We start from the raw sequence: 14,007 nt of genomic DNA, 5'->3' as shown, positions 1-14,007 counted from the left end.
TATTTGATATTTTGGGTCTCAAAAATGAGTCATCCGTACAAATGTCCAAATTTTGTTTTGTATGAACAAAAATGAGTTTTTTTTTTCCTTTTTTTTTTATAATTTTTTGTGCAAATAAAAGTGGGATTTTTGCACAATGAAAAAAGCTCACTAAAAAAACCTTTTTAACCTTCATCCATCATCCTATGGCAAAATTATTGTAACAATCCTTCAAAACACACTTGGTGGCTCTCAATGGTCGATTCTTGCTTTTGAGTCTCACTATCACTCCTCGATATTCATTCTTGTTATCGATGATTCGACACTTGCTTTCACTCTCACTCTCAAGGGTGAGAGTCGAGAAGAGATGAAATGAAACATTACAAAAAAAAAAGAGAGAGAGAGAGAGATGAAGCACTTTCTGTTTAAATTTAAAATATACATAGCAAGAAGCAAAAACGAAAGCAAGAACTAGTGTTGAATCATCGAGAGTGAGTATTGAGAGGAGCGAGAGATACTAACAAGGATCGAGGGTCGAGAGCCACCACACGTGATTCAAAAAATCTAATGCGAAATAATCATTTTCAAAACTAACGAATATAACATTAAATAATACAAGTCGATATATAAATTCACCATAGTGTCCATTCGCAGTCACGGTTTGATTGCGAATTGGTGAGATCCCAAATGCAATTACATAGTGCATTGCAATTTTTTAAAAATAAACACACTCACCCATTGTTGTACAATCGCAACATTGTAACAGTTCCTATATGTGAATTTTAAGTAAATTTTAACTGTTTGGTTTAAATAAAATATGAATCCCTCATTGTCATAATGACAATTGTTGAATATCCTCTTGCATTGTGAATTGGTAGAATCCCAAACATGATGATTAAAAAAAAAAAAAAGTGCATCACGATTCATCTCATTCTTTTTCACCATATGCTCCTTCATTGGATAAAATAAAAGTAGTTTATGATAAATCTTGAGGTTGATAGTACATATTTGATACTAGTTAAGCTTGGTTCATTTTGATAATATACTCAAATGATTTTTCTTCAATTTAACTAAATTTTACTCTTAATTAAAGTCATAATCATTCCGAAATCAATCAATAACTCGGGAAAAGAAACTTAATAAGTCTGAAAAATGAGACTTATCATAAGGGAAATAGTAAGTACAAAATGTGAACAAAGACAACTTCTCTTTCTTTACCAGTAGATGTTAGGGTTGGCAACGGTCGTCCCTGCCCTCGTGGGGATTTATAATCCCCGCCTCCACCCCATTCCCCGTTTTGGGGAGTCGGGATCGGGGTTGGGGAATCCTCGTTCAGGAATCGAGTCCTGCGAGGAAAAATTCCTCGTTTATATTTTTATTTTTAATTAATTATTTATTTAAAATCAATTAATTTTTTATATTTATATTCAATTTTTAAATATTTTATACAACAAAGTACTATTATTATTATTTTATTTATTTAAATTAATAATTAAAAATATTTTAGATTTAATAAAAAGTTTAATATAATTATATTATGAAATAAATTTAAAAAATTAAAAAAAAAAGGTTTTAAAAAAATAAGCTATTATATATATTATTATTATTATTAAAAATTATTTTAAAAAATATTCAGGGTGAGGATACCATCCCGTCCCCGGCTAATGACCCGTTTTTTATCCCTGGTTTGACCCTAACCTTGATCAAACCTGGGATTCCCCGTCCCAATTGGGGCGGGGATCCGCGAGGACCTGACCCGGTGTAATTTTTATTAACCCTAATAGAGGTTTATTTTGCTATAAAATCATATCATTTGGTCTTAAAATGCAAGATACTTATCAGGATAATAAATTATATGTTTGCTCCTCTCAAAACTAACCCATATTACACATTCATCCTTTAACCTAACTATTTACTCTCACAACATCCCTCTCTCATTTATGTTGATTTTTGTACTCTCTCTTACACCCCTTTAAGTAGAAGTTGTAGAGAACATTGGTAAATAGATAAATTCAAAGTTTAATAAAATTATTTTCTACATCTCAGTTCTTGTTCTTATTTTACCTCTATTTTTGGTCAATAGTGATACTTATCCAAGTGAAATTCAATACTTCAAAATAAGGAAAAATAATGAAATGTTCATTATCACCAACTATTCTAAGAGGAGTACACGATTAACTAATAAATTAATAAATTTTCACAAATAGAAAAAATATCAAACTATTTACAGAAATAATAAAAAAAACACTGATAGACACTAATAAATTTTTATCAACGTTTATCAATGATAAACTTCTATCAATTTGTATTACTGATAGACTTTCATCAACCTCTATGAAAAAAAAATTAAAATTTTGTTATTTTGTGTAAATAGTTTCCTTATACTTCTATTTTTGAAAATCCCACCTAATAAATTTGCTAGCAAAAGAAAAACTTATCAACTTCGTTCTCAAGATTCATCATCAACAAACACAAAATGATGAAAAATTTAATATCTCATTGATCAATAAACTTGCTAGAAAAAGAAAAACTCATCAACATCGTTCTTGATATTCATTATTATAAAAAGAATACATGAAACAATGACGGAGCAACTATTTTGCTAGAAAAAGGAAATCCTTATGAACATCATTCTCGAGATTCAAAATCATACATAGAATACATGAAACAATGAAAGATCAAATACCTCACTGTTCTCATTCTTCCAGTCTGAAAAAAAGATATCAATTTTCAAATATCAAGGTAGTTAGTTTGTTTTAGCACCCTTTTGTCTTTCTTAATAGATTGCCTCAACTTCTTCTTTTAGAGTGCTGTAAAGACTATCAACAACATTGAGCAAAAACCCATCTGAACCATGTTTTGCTAGCAAAGATATTGATACAGGAAGACCATTGTACAAGCCTAGAGGTATGCTAACCTGCAGATTAGTTGGTGAGAAAAATACATCAAAATCGTTGTTTTAACTTCCAAGAGAGAGAGAAAGAGAGAGAACCTGGCAGACTCCAGATACAGCAGCAATGGTGAGCAAGCTGAAAGCCTTCGCACGAAAGTCATATTGCTCCGAGATGTCTGTGTTTAGTTTTGGAGGGGGGCCTGGGACTGTAGGAATTGCAAGAACTCCAAAATCCTGAAACGAAATGATTCAGAATAGCAACTCAAAATTTGTTTAAATTCACAAACTACTTTTTTCCAGAAACATCAATGTCCCATTGTAGTTCTAGAAGTAAATTTCAAGTAATTTGATGTGATTGTTAGATGACACAGTGTAATTATACAAGTAAACCCTTTTTCCAAAAGAAACATTACATGGCAAATAAAAATAGGGGGAGTCAATAGTGAATATTGTAGATGTCTGGCGATTTGAGCTATTCCCAGAATCCGAAGTAGATGATACGATAGCAATTATGAAATCAGCAATAAAATGACACTTGTCATTATGAATTATGTTGTAATATCAAAGGGAAACTACACTGGTTATGGCTTTTTTTTTTTTTTTTTCCTCTATACAAAAAGCAATTGAAGTCCAGTAGAAATCAAAATGCACACATTTTTAAGATACTGATTATTTTAGTTTAAAATTTAGTAAATTGTGTGTGGGAAGAGAGAATACTTCAAGAAGAGCAGCAAGAGCTTCGCGCAGTTCGATTTGAATGGAGCGACTCAGATCAGTATTTTCATCCGTTGCCTCCGTGATGTATTCTAATATTCGTTCTGATATTCCTGGACCCAAATGAGACTTATAGGACCCAACCCATTCTCCGTGATTGATTTTGAATTCATGCCTGCAAATGGGAAGCAAAAATGAGGACAAAGATCATTCATTCATTCAACACAATTATATATCACAATCAATTAGCTCGAAGAGTTGTGGTTCATCACAAGATCAAAACCTCTGAAGCAATCGCTTAGATCTTACAAGGGCTGCCAAGGATGGTATGCTATGCTTATAGCCATCATTTTCTTGAATCATGAAATGCTTCAAACTTGGAACGTTATCCTCGACATAATTTCCGAGGCTAATTTGTTTTAGAAGATGGCCTGCAGTTGAAGTCTCAAATAAGTAATAATAGTCTATCCCAGTTGAAAATTTATATCCGAAAGCACAGATGAAATCAAGTATTCTCAAGGCCAATTTGTTTTATAAGATGGCCTGCAGTTGAAGGGTCAAATAAATAATCATCCATTCCAATTGAAAATTTATATCTGAAAGATGAATTCCAATAGTATATTAATAATCTTTTTTCTTTCGATCAATCCAGGATGTTAGTTATCTAAGAAGCACAAATGCAGATACATGGACAGAAAAACGACATGATTATATATTATGTTTTAAAAAAAAATGCCACCATGATTTGGATTCATTTTCCCTACATCCTTTATTGCATTGGCTTTTACAAACTAGATCAACCTACGACGATTTAATACTTTTAAGCATTTACATATTTTAGAAAAATGAGTTTGATGTATTTCACATTCACAGTTAAAATTTATTAATTTTGTTGTATTTTCCTATTTGGTGAACATTTATTGTGCATAACATGTGTTCAATTCATGTCTAACATATGTTGGATCCATTTTTACTTCACGCAACTAGTGTCTGAAACATCTCTATCATGTCAACAAGTGTCTAGTAGGTGTCCAAAAAGTGTCAAGTATCTAAGTATCCAACACGTGTTGAATATAGACACATTTCCTAAACTAAAGTACCCATGCTTCTTAGTTACTTAAAAATCTTTGGTTCTAAATTGATCTTTTATTGATGTACCAAAAAGGCTATAGTCCAAAAAAATGACGGACATTTCAAAGTAAGAAGCCAGATCTCAATGAGTTCTCTCTGGGGACAATGAGAAGAAAATCAAATATCCATTCATCAAGACCACAACCTGTGAAAAAAACTAATACTTGTTGCCCCATTTTTGTGCAGTTTTATGAAGTCTTTGTCTTGAAAGAAACAAAAGAATGTTAAGAGGTTTGTGAGTTCTTGGGGAGAACATTTAGTCCCTTGTTAGGTTTAATGCCTCTCTTCCAGCGTTGGTGTTTAAAAAAATGCTGTAATTGCACTTTAGGTCTTATTATCCTTGATTGGAGATCATATTGTGGACTACTTTTTATATGCGTCTCTTTTTTTTGTTCTTCCTCAATGAAAGGGTATCTAATCAAAAAAACAAAATCACTAATACAAGAGTGTTGACTTACCACCAAATAACTTCTCTACTGAATTAACAAAACTTTGGGTCAATCGTTCACTAGAAATGCTTGAGAGCTTGAAACAATCTTCTGCAATGAACACCTGCGTAGGCTTGTAATGTTCAATCTCTGGTTCTTTCAGCAGCAGCCGACCTACTCTTTTTAATATGGTAGAATCTCTGGCAAACCAACCTAAAATGAGAAGATGGTGTCAAAGGAATCCACACCATTTTCACATGGCAACGTAGTTGATATCGAAGGGAAGAGATGACATTCCAAAAGATAATATTTTGTTGAGCTATGGACTCTATTCTATTTATAAACAACCAATGCTCCGCTATGTATCTAAACCATCTCGCTTATCCATATGCAAAATCATGAGTAACATAGCCATCATCATCAAATGATTTCATATTTATAATGAAAATTTATGGAGTATTGTATTTCCACATTTCAAGCTCTTTCAAAACAAACCACAAATGTTTGTCAATGGACCTTTTACTTATAAAATTAAAAAGTAATCAGTAAAAAAAGAAAAAAGGAAACAACTTTGCATGACCGCACCAAAGGGCCTTAGTTGAAAATATATATATATATATATAGTTTCACAAAGGAGATCGAGAGTTGTCTTAAAATTCAGAGAAAAAGTCAATTTCTTATGCTTATCTACAAAAGACAATGCAGATAAAGTGAAAATGAGTGTATGTTTGTAAGTGGTTTTTTTGTCAGGTTCAAAATCACTCCGAAACACGATTTTAATCACTCAAAATTAATTTAAAATTTAATTTTACACTCTTAAATACAATTTTTATAACATCAAAATTAACTTTGAAGATTAAAAACATGTTTTAGAGTAATTACAAAAATCACAAAAATGATTTTAACCATTTTAAAATCACTTCTAAACATCTCGGAGAGATTACACATTACCTACTGTATCGAAGCTTTGTGTCATGGGTATTACTCCGGATGTAGAGACCACCCCATGTGAAGGCCGGAATCCGAGAATTCCACAGTAGGATGCAGGCACTCTTACACTACCTCCAGTATCGGTTCCTACAAATCGAGGTATAGTCTTCTACAATAATTTACAAAGTACAATCCATGGAATCACAAATTATTCAAGGACTTAGAAATGAGAACTTGCCTAAGGAGAAATCCACAAGCTTTGCAGCAACAGCAACACTAGAACCACTGGAAGATCCTCCAGGTATCCGATCTGATGCATATGGGTTTTGCGGTGTGCCATAATGAAAGTTTTCCCCATTTATACTGGCAAAATATGATTATCAAACAAGTGATTAAGATTCATTCAAAAGCCTGCATGTTAGGAATTGGGATGAACCAATTGGTCAAACATTTCAATTACAAATTAGAAACCTGACAAGTTCACGTTCATGTTTTAACCAATTTGTATGCAGAGTTGTCTTCTTGAAAAAGAATGATAAGAATATAGTTAAGACTAACTATAGAATGGGGTTCAGCTCAAACCAATAATTCTTATCCCCTGTATCTCAATTGGCAAAGGTTATGGGTTGTTTGGTTGCTATCAATTGAAAAAAAAAAAAAAAAAAAAAAAAAAAAAAAAAAAAAAAAAAAAAAAAAAAAAAAAAAAAAAAAAAAAAAAAAAACGAAAGCTACTAACGTGAACTTAGCTCCATGGTAATTAGCATGCATTCCCTTTCTTTAAAGGTCAAAGGTTCAACTTCGTCCCCACCAATATAGTTTGTACTAAATAAAACATGAAAGATAACGAGACAACATGGTATCAGGGCCATGTCTCTCTTGTTAACCTGAAGGCCGATTTCCATCATGATAGTCTGCCTAATGCAGGTGGCCCCTCCTCTTAGGATAGCCAACACAGCTGGCGCTGTTTGATTGGCAGGTGGGTGCGTCCTTAGCCATTCAGGATTTCCAAAACCAGTTACATATCCTTCTATATCAAATCTGTTTGGTTCAAAGTCCAAAGAAGTTTGACTTTAATACTCCAATTTCATGTAGAAAAAACTGCCATGTTCTCATTTCAATGAACATGCATTAACATAAATACAGAACCAAGAATTATTTTATCGAACTAAGCTTCAGCTTGTACCCAACTGTTGATGGCTTGTAAAAATGGAAACATCAATATCTACAAATATAACAGCAAGAAAAATTTCAGAACCTGCTATCACTAAACCCTTCATGAAATCTTTTGATTCTATCCAGAATACTCATATAGAAATTTCAGATTTCACAACCTGTTACTCTCACCAAAGCCTTGATGAACTTAAACAGTAAAGAATCAGAAACTCACATGTCTTTAACAGCGAAAGTGAGACCAGTCAAGGGAAGTTGATCGGACGGAGAGCTCATCTGCAGGAGGAATTTCTCTATGAAAGCTCCATGATCCTGCACAGCCATTGCAAAGCCTGAGATCGCTCTCCCTAATCAGACTCCGCCACAACCACCCTAATAATGGCCGGAAATTGCAGAGCTGATCTAGAGCAATCAACGAGGAAGAGGGTTATTTACAAAACTGCCCCAAGTGTGTTGACTTTATGCTTGCATCATCACATGGTGAAATAACATTTCGAAGCACAGGTGGTGGCCCACTCTTGCTCTTAGTCTCAATGGCTGGGCATTTGTCTCGATTCTCGCTTCTCGCTTTTCGCTTTTCGCTTCTCGTATTTCATTCCGTATATTTTTAATTTGAACAAATATATAACATTCTGATTCTTCTTTCTTGTAACGTTTCATTTCATTTCTTCTTCTCAATATTCACTCTAAAAACACCGATAAAAATGAGAGTGACAGCAAGTGTTGAGTCTTCAAGAATGAGAGTGAGTAATGAGAAGAGTGGGAGCTAGTACGAGAATCGATGATTGATGGCTGCCACATGTGTTTCAAAACATTGTTACAATAATTTCACCATGTGATGATGCAAGCAAAGATGTGATTTTCATGTGCTATTAGCAAATTAGGCTTCTGTTTCTAGATTTTTCATAGCTACAAAAATTGTAATAAAAAGAAGCTCAACTCAATTACTAATTGGGAAAAATTCAAAAACTGTCTATCCATATCCACTCATTCTTGCACAACCTTGGTATCTATTATATTATTTATATACTTAAAAGTTATTTGATATCTAATATATTATTTATATTTTTGAAACTTGATTGATATTTAATATATTGCTAATATATTTAAAATAAAATGACAAACGTCTAATATACTATTGGTATCTCATATATTGCTTATATAATTGAAAAATAATAATTGATGCCTAAAAAACAATTGAAATACTGATAAATGTATCATACGCTATTCATATACTTGATAGTTGTCCTTGATATATGATTGACTACTGATATACTTAAAATTTATCTGGTATCTGATATACTCGTGATATATTATTTATATACTTGAAACATGATTGATATTTGATATAGTATTGTTATATCTAAAATACAATAATAGGTCTATTATATATTTTATATTAGGAAATTTTGTATGGATGACCCAAAAATTGGGTTCAAAATACCAAATAACCTTGTTTTGAAAAGAAAAAAATGTCAAATGACATATTGTTGACGTCATGGCTGAGTAAAGTCACAAATTTGCCTTTCATTTTCTCTTTCCTTTTTCTCCGGCTCTGACATGATTTCCTTCTTCTTCTCCAGCGAATTTCCACCCTTCTGCTCACATGACGATCAAGCATGGCCTCCGTTCCATGATTCCAACGACCCTTGTCTTTGAAAGAACTCTTTAATAAGAGTATCCATGAGCGAAAGTGGATCTTTCCGATTTCATTGTGACAAAATTACCACACATACATTCTAAAAAACAGATATGCATTGTAAACACTAATTACTAGCATGCTCTAACGAATAAAATATAAAAAAATGAGAGACTTACCAGTTGAAGACAATCTTCAATCGACCTCGATCCAGCGGAAGCAAACTCCTCACGCTTCTTATCGTCCAACAAGCAGTCGCCTAGCAGCACCACAGTCGTCTACACGATCAGCAGCACACGAATAAATAGCAACCGGGGACAACACCACCACTTGAAGCCCTCGGTATTCTCGGAGTGAGAATCCAAAGGGTGGACTTTGATGGAATTGGTAGAGGGAAGGAGGAAAAATGATCGTGTAGAACGAACATGCAACTGGGAGATAGTAGAAAACTATCGTATAGTCGGGTGCTTATCGTTTAGGTCAGGGTACACGATCGTGTAAGTTTAGCTAAGCGATTGTCTGTCAAATGGTAAGCGATCATTTAGTTCCGCTCAACGCGCTAAGCGATCGTGTAGTAAATGTAAGCAATCATTTAGAAATCGCAGGCGATCGTTTAATGCACGGGTGTGCGATCGTTTAGGAAGACGAACATTATCCTATAGGCTCTCAACGCTAAGCGATCGTCTACTTTCACACCATAAGCAAATTTTCGTATCTCTTTCTATTCGTCTTGCAAAATGAAAATGATTTTCATTTTATTCTTCTAGTTTGAAACATTCCAAACTGAAGCAAAAACTGATCTCAACTTTATCTAAGCTACAAGGGGATCTTATGAACCTATGGCTCGAAGCTCCAACGATACGTGAATACTGACTAAACTCTTTAGCCACGAGATCCACCATCTTGTTAACTGCTAGACATTCAACTAAAGACCAACAGCTGAACTCTTCCTACCACAGATATATTTCTGTGTCCATCAGATATAAACCAATCATGAGTACGATAACCCTTCACAGATGCTCGTAAGTACCGTTGGGCCAAATTACCGTTTTGCCCCTGTAGTTACATCTCACTTCTTAAGTACCACTGATCCCTCTAATGAGCAATACAACATAGTCCAACTATGTGTGAACACCTCTCAGGCCAAGAGAAGGTGTGTAGTGCCACATCAATTCAAAGCCTTAGAATCAACCCAAGGATAAAGAGCAAGGTCAGGGATTATTTGAAGAAAAAAAAGTAAGGTCAACAAGAATGTTAAGGGTTGAAAATATTTATAGATCTAAACTGCGATGTAGGTTGAAGTATCTATCTATTTACCCTACTTCGGGGAAAGAGTGAATTTCATCTTTTGTAGCTGAGTTCCCAGCTCTCAAATCAACGAAATCCCCAAAGTGGTAGGTTTGAGTCGGCGAACTAGTAAACCACTCACACCCATGCAAATCAAAGAACCACCCTCAATGGCAAGAGTTCCCACTCACTCAAGATTGAGGTCATGTTACCTATGGTCATCTAGTGAAGTGAAGTCTCTGTCATGAATGGTGTTTTATAACAAGACATTAACACTTCGTGGTCAAGTCTTATACAAAACTCTTTGTATAGGACACCCCACTCGCATGTCTCCTACATGAAATGATAGGATCAGACCATCTATGAAAAAGTCACAATAGTTATGGACCATTCCACAAAGCGGGCCGCATCCTAAAGTTACTAGGATAAGGTTTCCCTCCTATATCCATATACTACAGACCATTTTGGTTATCACTTAAGACATGATCCACTTGTATGTCACCACATACATGTTTAAGTTACATACAGATAACCAGGGATTTTAGTTTTATTGGTTTGTGGTAAAGCAAATATGTAATGACCCAAATTTCTAGTATGTTTCCACGATGCTACTCTATGCATGCATAGGTGTGGCAATACATTTCTCGAAGAATAATTAAATAAAAGAGATAAAATTTTTATTTCATTAAATAAAGCTCAAATAAATAAAGAAGAGAAATCCTGAAAATACAGTTCGGGGTACCCCTAACCCAACTTTAAAATAAATAATAGTTAAATAAATTAATAAATAAAATCAAGGAATATTTCATAAGATTTTAAAATATCTGACTCCTAAACCAGACACTAGTACATGAAACCTAAGTGTGAAAGCAATAATTCGTCCAAATGGCTAAGTCATGATTTTTCTTGTCATGTGTCGGTCTATCTTTGCCCTTACCTGAAAAACATGAAAGAAAAAGGATAAGTATAAAAGTATACTCAGTAAGCGACCCACTACTGGGCCTACTCAGTGATCTATTAGCCTTTCCATTGGGACAGAAGTGCACAAGGGCATCATAGGTATAGGCATAAGGGGCAAACCCAAAGACACACTTTCATAAGTAGTGACCCCAAAGGGCACAAACATAAACATAAGTAGTGGTCCCAAGGGGACACCATATATAAGCATAAGGTGTGGACCCGAAGGCTCACAACATGCGATGTGCATAGCCCAATAGAAGTGCCAACAATCAATGCAATCTCATAAAGTCATAAGCATACAATTAAGGTCTTAAATCATGTTAAGATCATATAACAGTTCACAATTTATCCATACACTAAACACTGTTACAACACATAACATCAACATTCCATGTCATAAGCGTAAGTTACCAAAAATTTCAACTGATTAACAGGCATATCAAGATATCTCTTACTAACGTAGGGACCAATACATAATACATGCTTGGGTTCGAAGGCGAACCGGTAGTAAATCATTTACCTCGAATTATGTCGAACAATTAGCAAACAAAACTCCAACTATCAATCAAATCCCTCTTCGACTTGAGTCAAATGCTTGAATCGCTCTAGAATAAACCAATTTAATGTCAATCCTTATAAACACAACCTAACTCACCCAAAATGCACAACCAAAAGTCTCCAAACCACTTACCCAAAATGTCGACTTAACCAGAACTACACCTGAGCTTCAAGTATGGAATCCAATCTAGTCAAAAGCCAAACTGAAGGGTTTCAAAACTCAATTCTAAAATCCAATTAACATAAATATTCACCAAACCAATTGGGAAAAACAAGAATTAACCAGAAAACTATTATAGCTTACCAAAAGGTGCCCAAAGTGATCTTTAATGCCGTTGGACAGTACAGAAAAATATCTTGAAACCTCGAATTAAGCAACAATGCATCCTGAATATAACTTAAATCAGACCAAAATTGATAGGCATTCAAAACCCATTAACTAAAAACCAAATAAAACTTAAATCTCACCCAAAAAAAATCCAAGTTCTTGGCAAAACGAAAGAGGTCGACGACTGGCGGACAGTAAGAATGAGAATGGAAAACCGAAGAAACTCGGCTGGCGGAAAGCGTTGGGGTGTGATGCAGCTGGCGAAAAGTAGAGGTCAAGCAGCGAGGGCTGGACTGAGGCGTGAGTGGCACGGATGGCCACCGTAAGGAGGCGATGGTGTTTAGACTGTCGACGACCTGCCGAACCACGTATGGCTCAGCTGAAGAACGAGTTGGGGGAAAAGGGTGGTCTTGCATGGGGGTTGGGAGGAAGAAGAATGAGAGGAAAAAAAAATAATAATAAAATTTTCTTTTCTTTCTTTTCTCTGCACGCAAACTGAAGTCTCTTAATTCCACATTTATAACCAATTGTACCCCCACTAAACCCTAACTCCTCCCTTTTCCTTAAAGAAATATACATACAATTTTTTTAAATATATATATGTATATTTTTTTTTTCCAAAACCCTCTAACCACTTATCACGTATTTTTAAACCCAAAAATAAAAAGGAACAAGACGAATTTTACCTTACAATTTTTGAGGCATCACAAAATAAAACATTCAACTGAGCAAAATCAAAAAGTGAAGTAAAATATCATATATTATACATCACAAGCATTCGTACAAACTGTTTACAAACTATAGAATACGAGACTTTAGGGCATCAACCCCAACAATCTCCCACTTGTCCTAAAGTGAAGTGGGGTGTACAAAACTAGTACAAAACAATAAACTAGGGCATAAAAGCCCAGTACATGAAAATCTCCCACTTGCCCTAGTCCAGCCGCAAGCGATCTTGTAGACCTATGCTCTGAAGGTAACCCTCAAACACGGTAGCCGTGAGAGCCTTCGTAAACAGGTTAGCAACATTATGCTCCGAAGCGATCTTCGTGACATCACGTCCCTTCGAGGCACTATCTCGCGGATCAGGTGATACTTCCGCTCTATGTGTTTGCCGCGGCTGTGACTCCTAGGCTCCTTGGAGTTCGCCACAACCCTACTATTGTCACAATAGAGGGCAATGGGCCTAAACATATCTGGAACAACTTTCAATTCTGTCAAGAACTTTCTAAACCAAACGGCCTCCTTAGCAGCTTCGCAAGCCGCTACGTACTCCGTCTCCATAGTGGCGTAGGTGATGTACCCCTGCTTAGTGCTTCGCCACACTACAGCTTCTCTGTTAAGAGTAAAGACCTGTCTCTTATACACATCTAGATGTGTATAAGAGACAGGTACAGAACATCGTGTACATCAAACTGCCAATGGTAGATGCATATCGTACCTGTCTCATCTCCTCAACCTCCTGAGGCGTCTTAGGACACATGTTCTAGACAAAGTGACTCCATATCTGAATGGTAGTAGGACCTTCTTAGAGTTCTACATCGAGTACTTAAGCAACATCTTGTTGATGTACGATGCCTGAGATAGTGCTAGGACTTTGTTCTTACAATCTCGAAAGATCTGTATACCCAGAACAAATTGGCCTCTCCCAAATCTTTCATTTGGAATTAGGTCGCTAGCCAATTCTCAATTGCAGTCAGTAGACCTACATCATTCCAAATGAATATGACATGGACATACAACACTAAGAATACTACTGAAGTATTAACGATCTTCTTGTAGACACAAGCTTCATCAATGTTCTGATCAAAACCATATGACTTAATTGCAATATCAAACCGTATGTTTTAAGATCTAGAAGCCTGTTTCAGCCTATAAATGGACCGATTTAGTTTGCAAACTTTTTTCTCTTGACCGTGGGCTATAAATCCCTCGGGTTGCACCATGTAAATGGTCCCCTCAAGATCTCCATTCAGAAATGCCGTCTTGA

General features: G+C 35.1%; 1 protein-coding gene across 3 annotated transcripts; it reads right to left on the bottom strand.

Annotated features, from left to right (window-relative positions):
* Positions 1-2,491: 2,491 nt before the first annotated feature.
* Positions 2,492-7,814, bottom strand: LOC120070602 (amidase 1-like). Of its 3 annotated transcripts, XM_039022417.1 has the most exons (9): positions 7,463-7,814; positions 6,968-7,113; positions 6,314-6,451; positions 6,097-6,222; positions 5,176-5,358; positions 3,870-4,017; positions 3,590-3,761; positions 2,972-3,106; positions 2,492-2,896 (listed from the first exon to the last, which is right to left on the bottom strand). In XM_039022417.1, the coding sequence occupies exons 1-9, from the start codon at positions 7,567-7,569 to the stop codon at positions 2,756-2,758; spliced, it is 1,296 nt and encodes a 431-aa protein (XP_038878345.1). In that variant the 5' UTR covers positions 7,570-7,814; the 3' UTR covers positions 2,492-2,755. The 3 variants fall into 3 exon arrangements, with proteins under 3 accessions (XP_038878345.1, XP_038878343.1, XP_038878344.1); XM_039022415.1 differs by lacking the exons at positions 6,968-7,113; positions 7,463-7,814 and adding an exon at positions 6,812-6,944 and having other exon boundaries at positions 6,314-6,438; XM_039022416.1 differs by lacking the exons at positions 6,968-7,113; positions 7,463-7,814 and adding an exon at positions 6,552-6,703 and having other exon boundaries at positions 6,314-6,438.
* Between the last annotated feature and the right edge of the window lie 6,193 nt (positions 7,815-14,007).

The sequence above is a fragment of the Benincasa hispida genome, chromosome 2, assembly GCF_009727055.1.
Source record: "Benincasa hispida cultivar B227 chromosome 2, ASM972705v1, whole genome shotgun sequence".
In the NCBI taxonomy this organism is placed as follows: Eukaryota; Viridiplantae; Streptophyta; class Magnoliopsida; order Cucurbitales; family Cucurbitaceae; genus Benincasa; species Benincasa hispida.
The sequence above is the reverse complement of the archived record's forward strand: the minus strand, read 5'-3'. Positions and strand labels throughout refer to the sequence as shown.

Excerpts from the sequence above, each read along its gene's own strand:
- LOC120070602 (XM_039022417.1), bottom strand. The coding sequence starts at position 7,569 with ATGGCTGTGCAGGATCATGGAGCTTTCATAGAGAAATTCCTCCTGCAG. Across the intron at positions 6,452-6,967 it reads GACTATCATGATGGAAATCG|CATATTTTGCCAGTATAAAT; the intron begins GCCTTCAGGTTA and ends TTGTTTGATAAT. Across the intron at positions 3,107-3,589 it reads CTCTTGCTGCTCTTCTTGAA|GATTTTGGAGTTCTTGCAAT; the intron begins GTATTCTCTCTT and ends ATTTCGTTTCAG.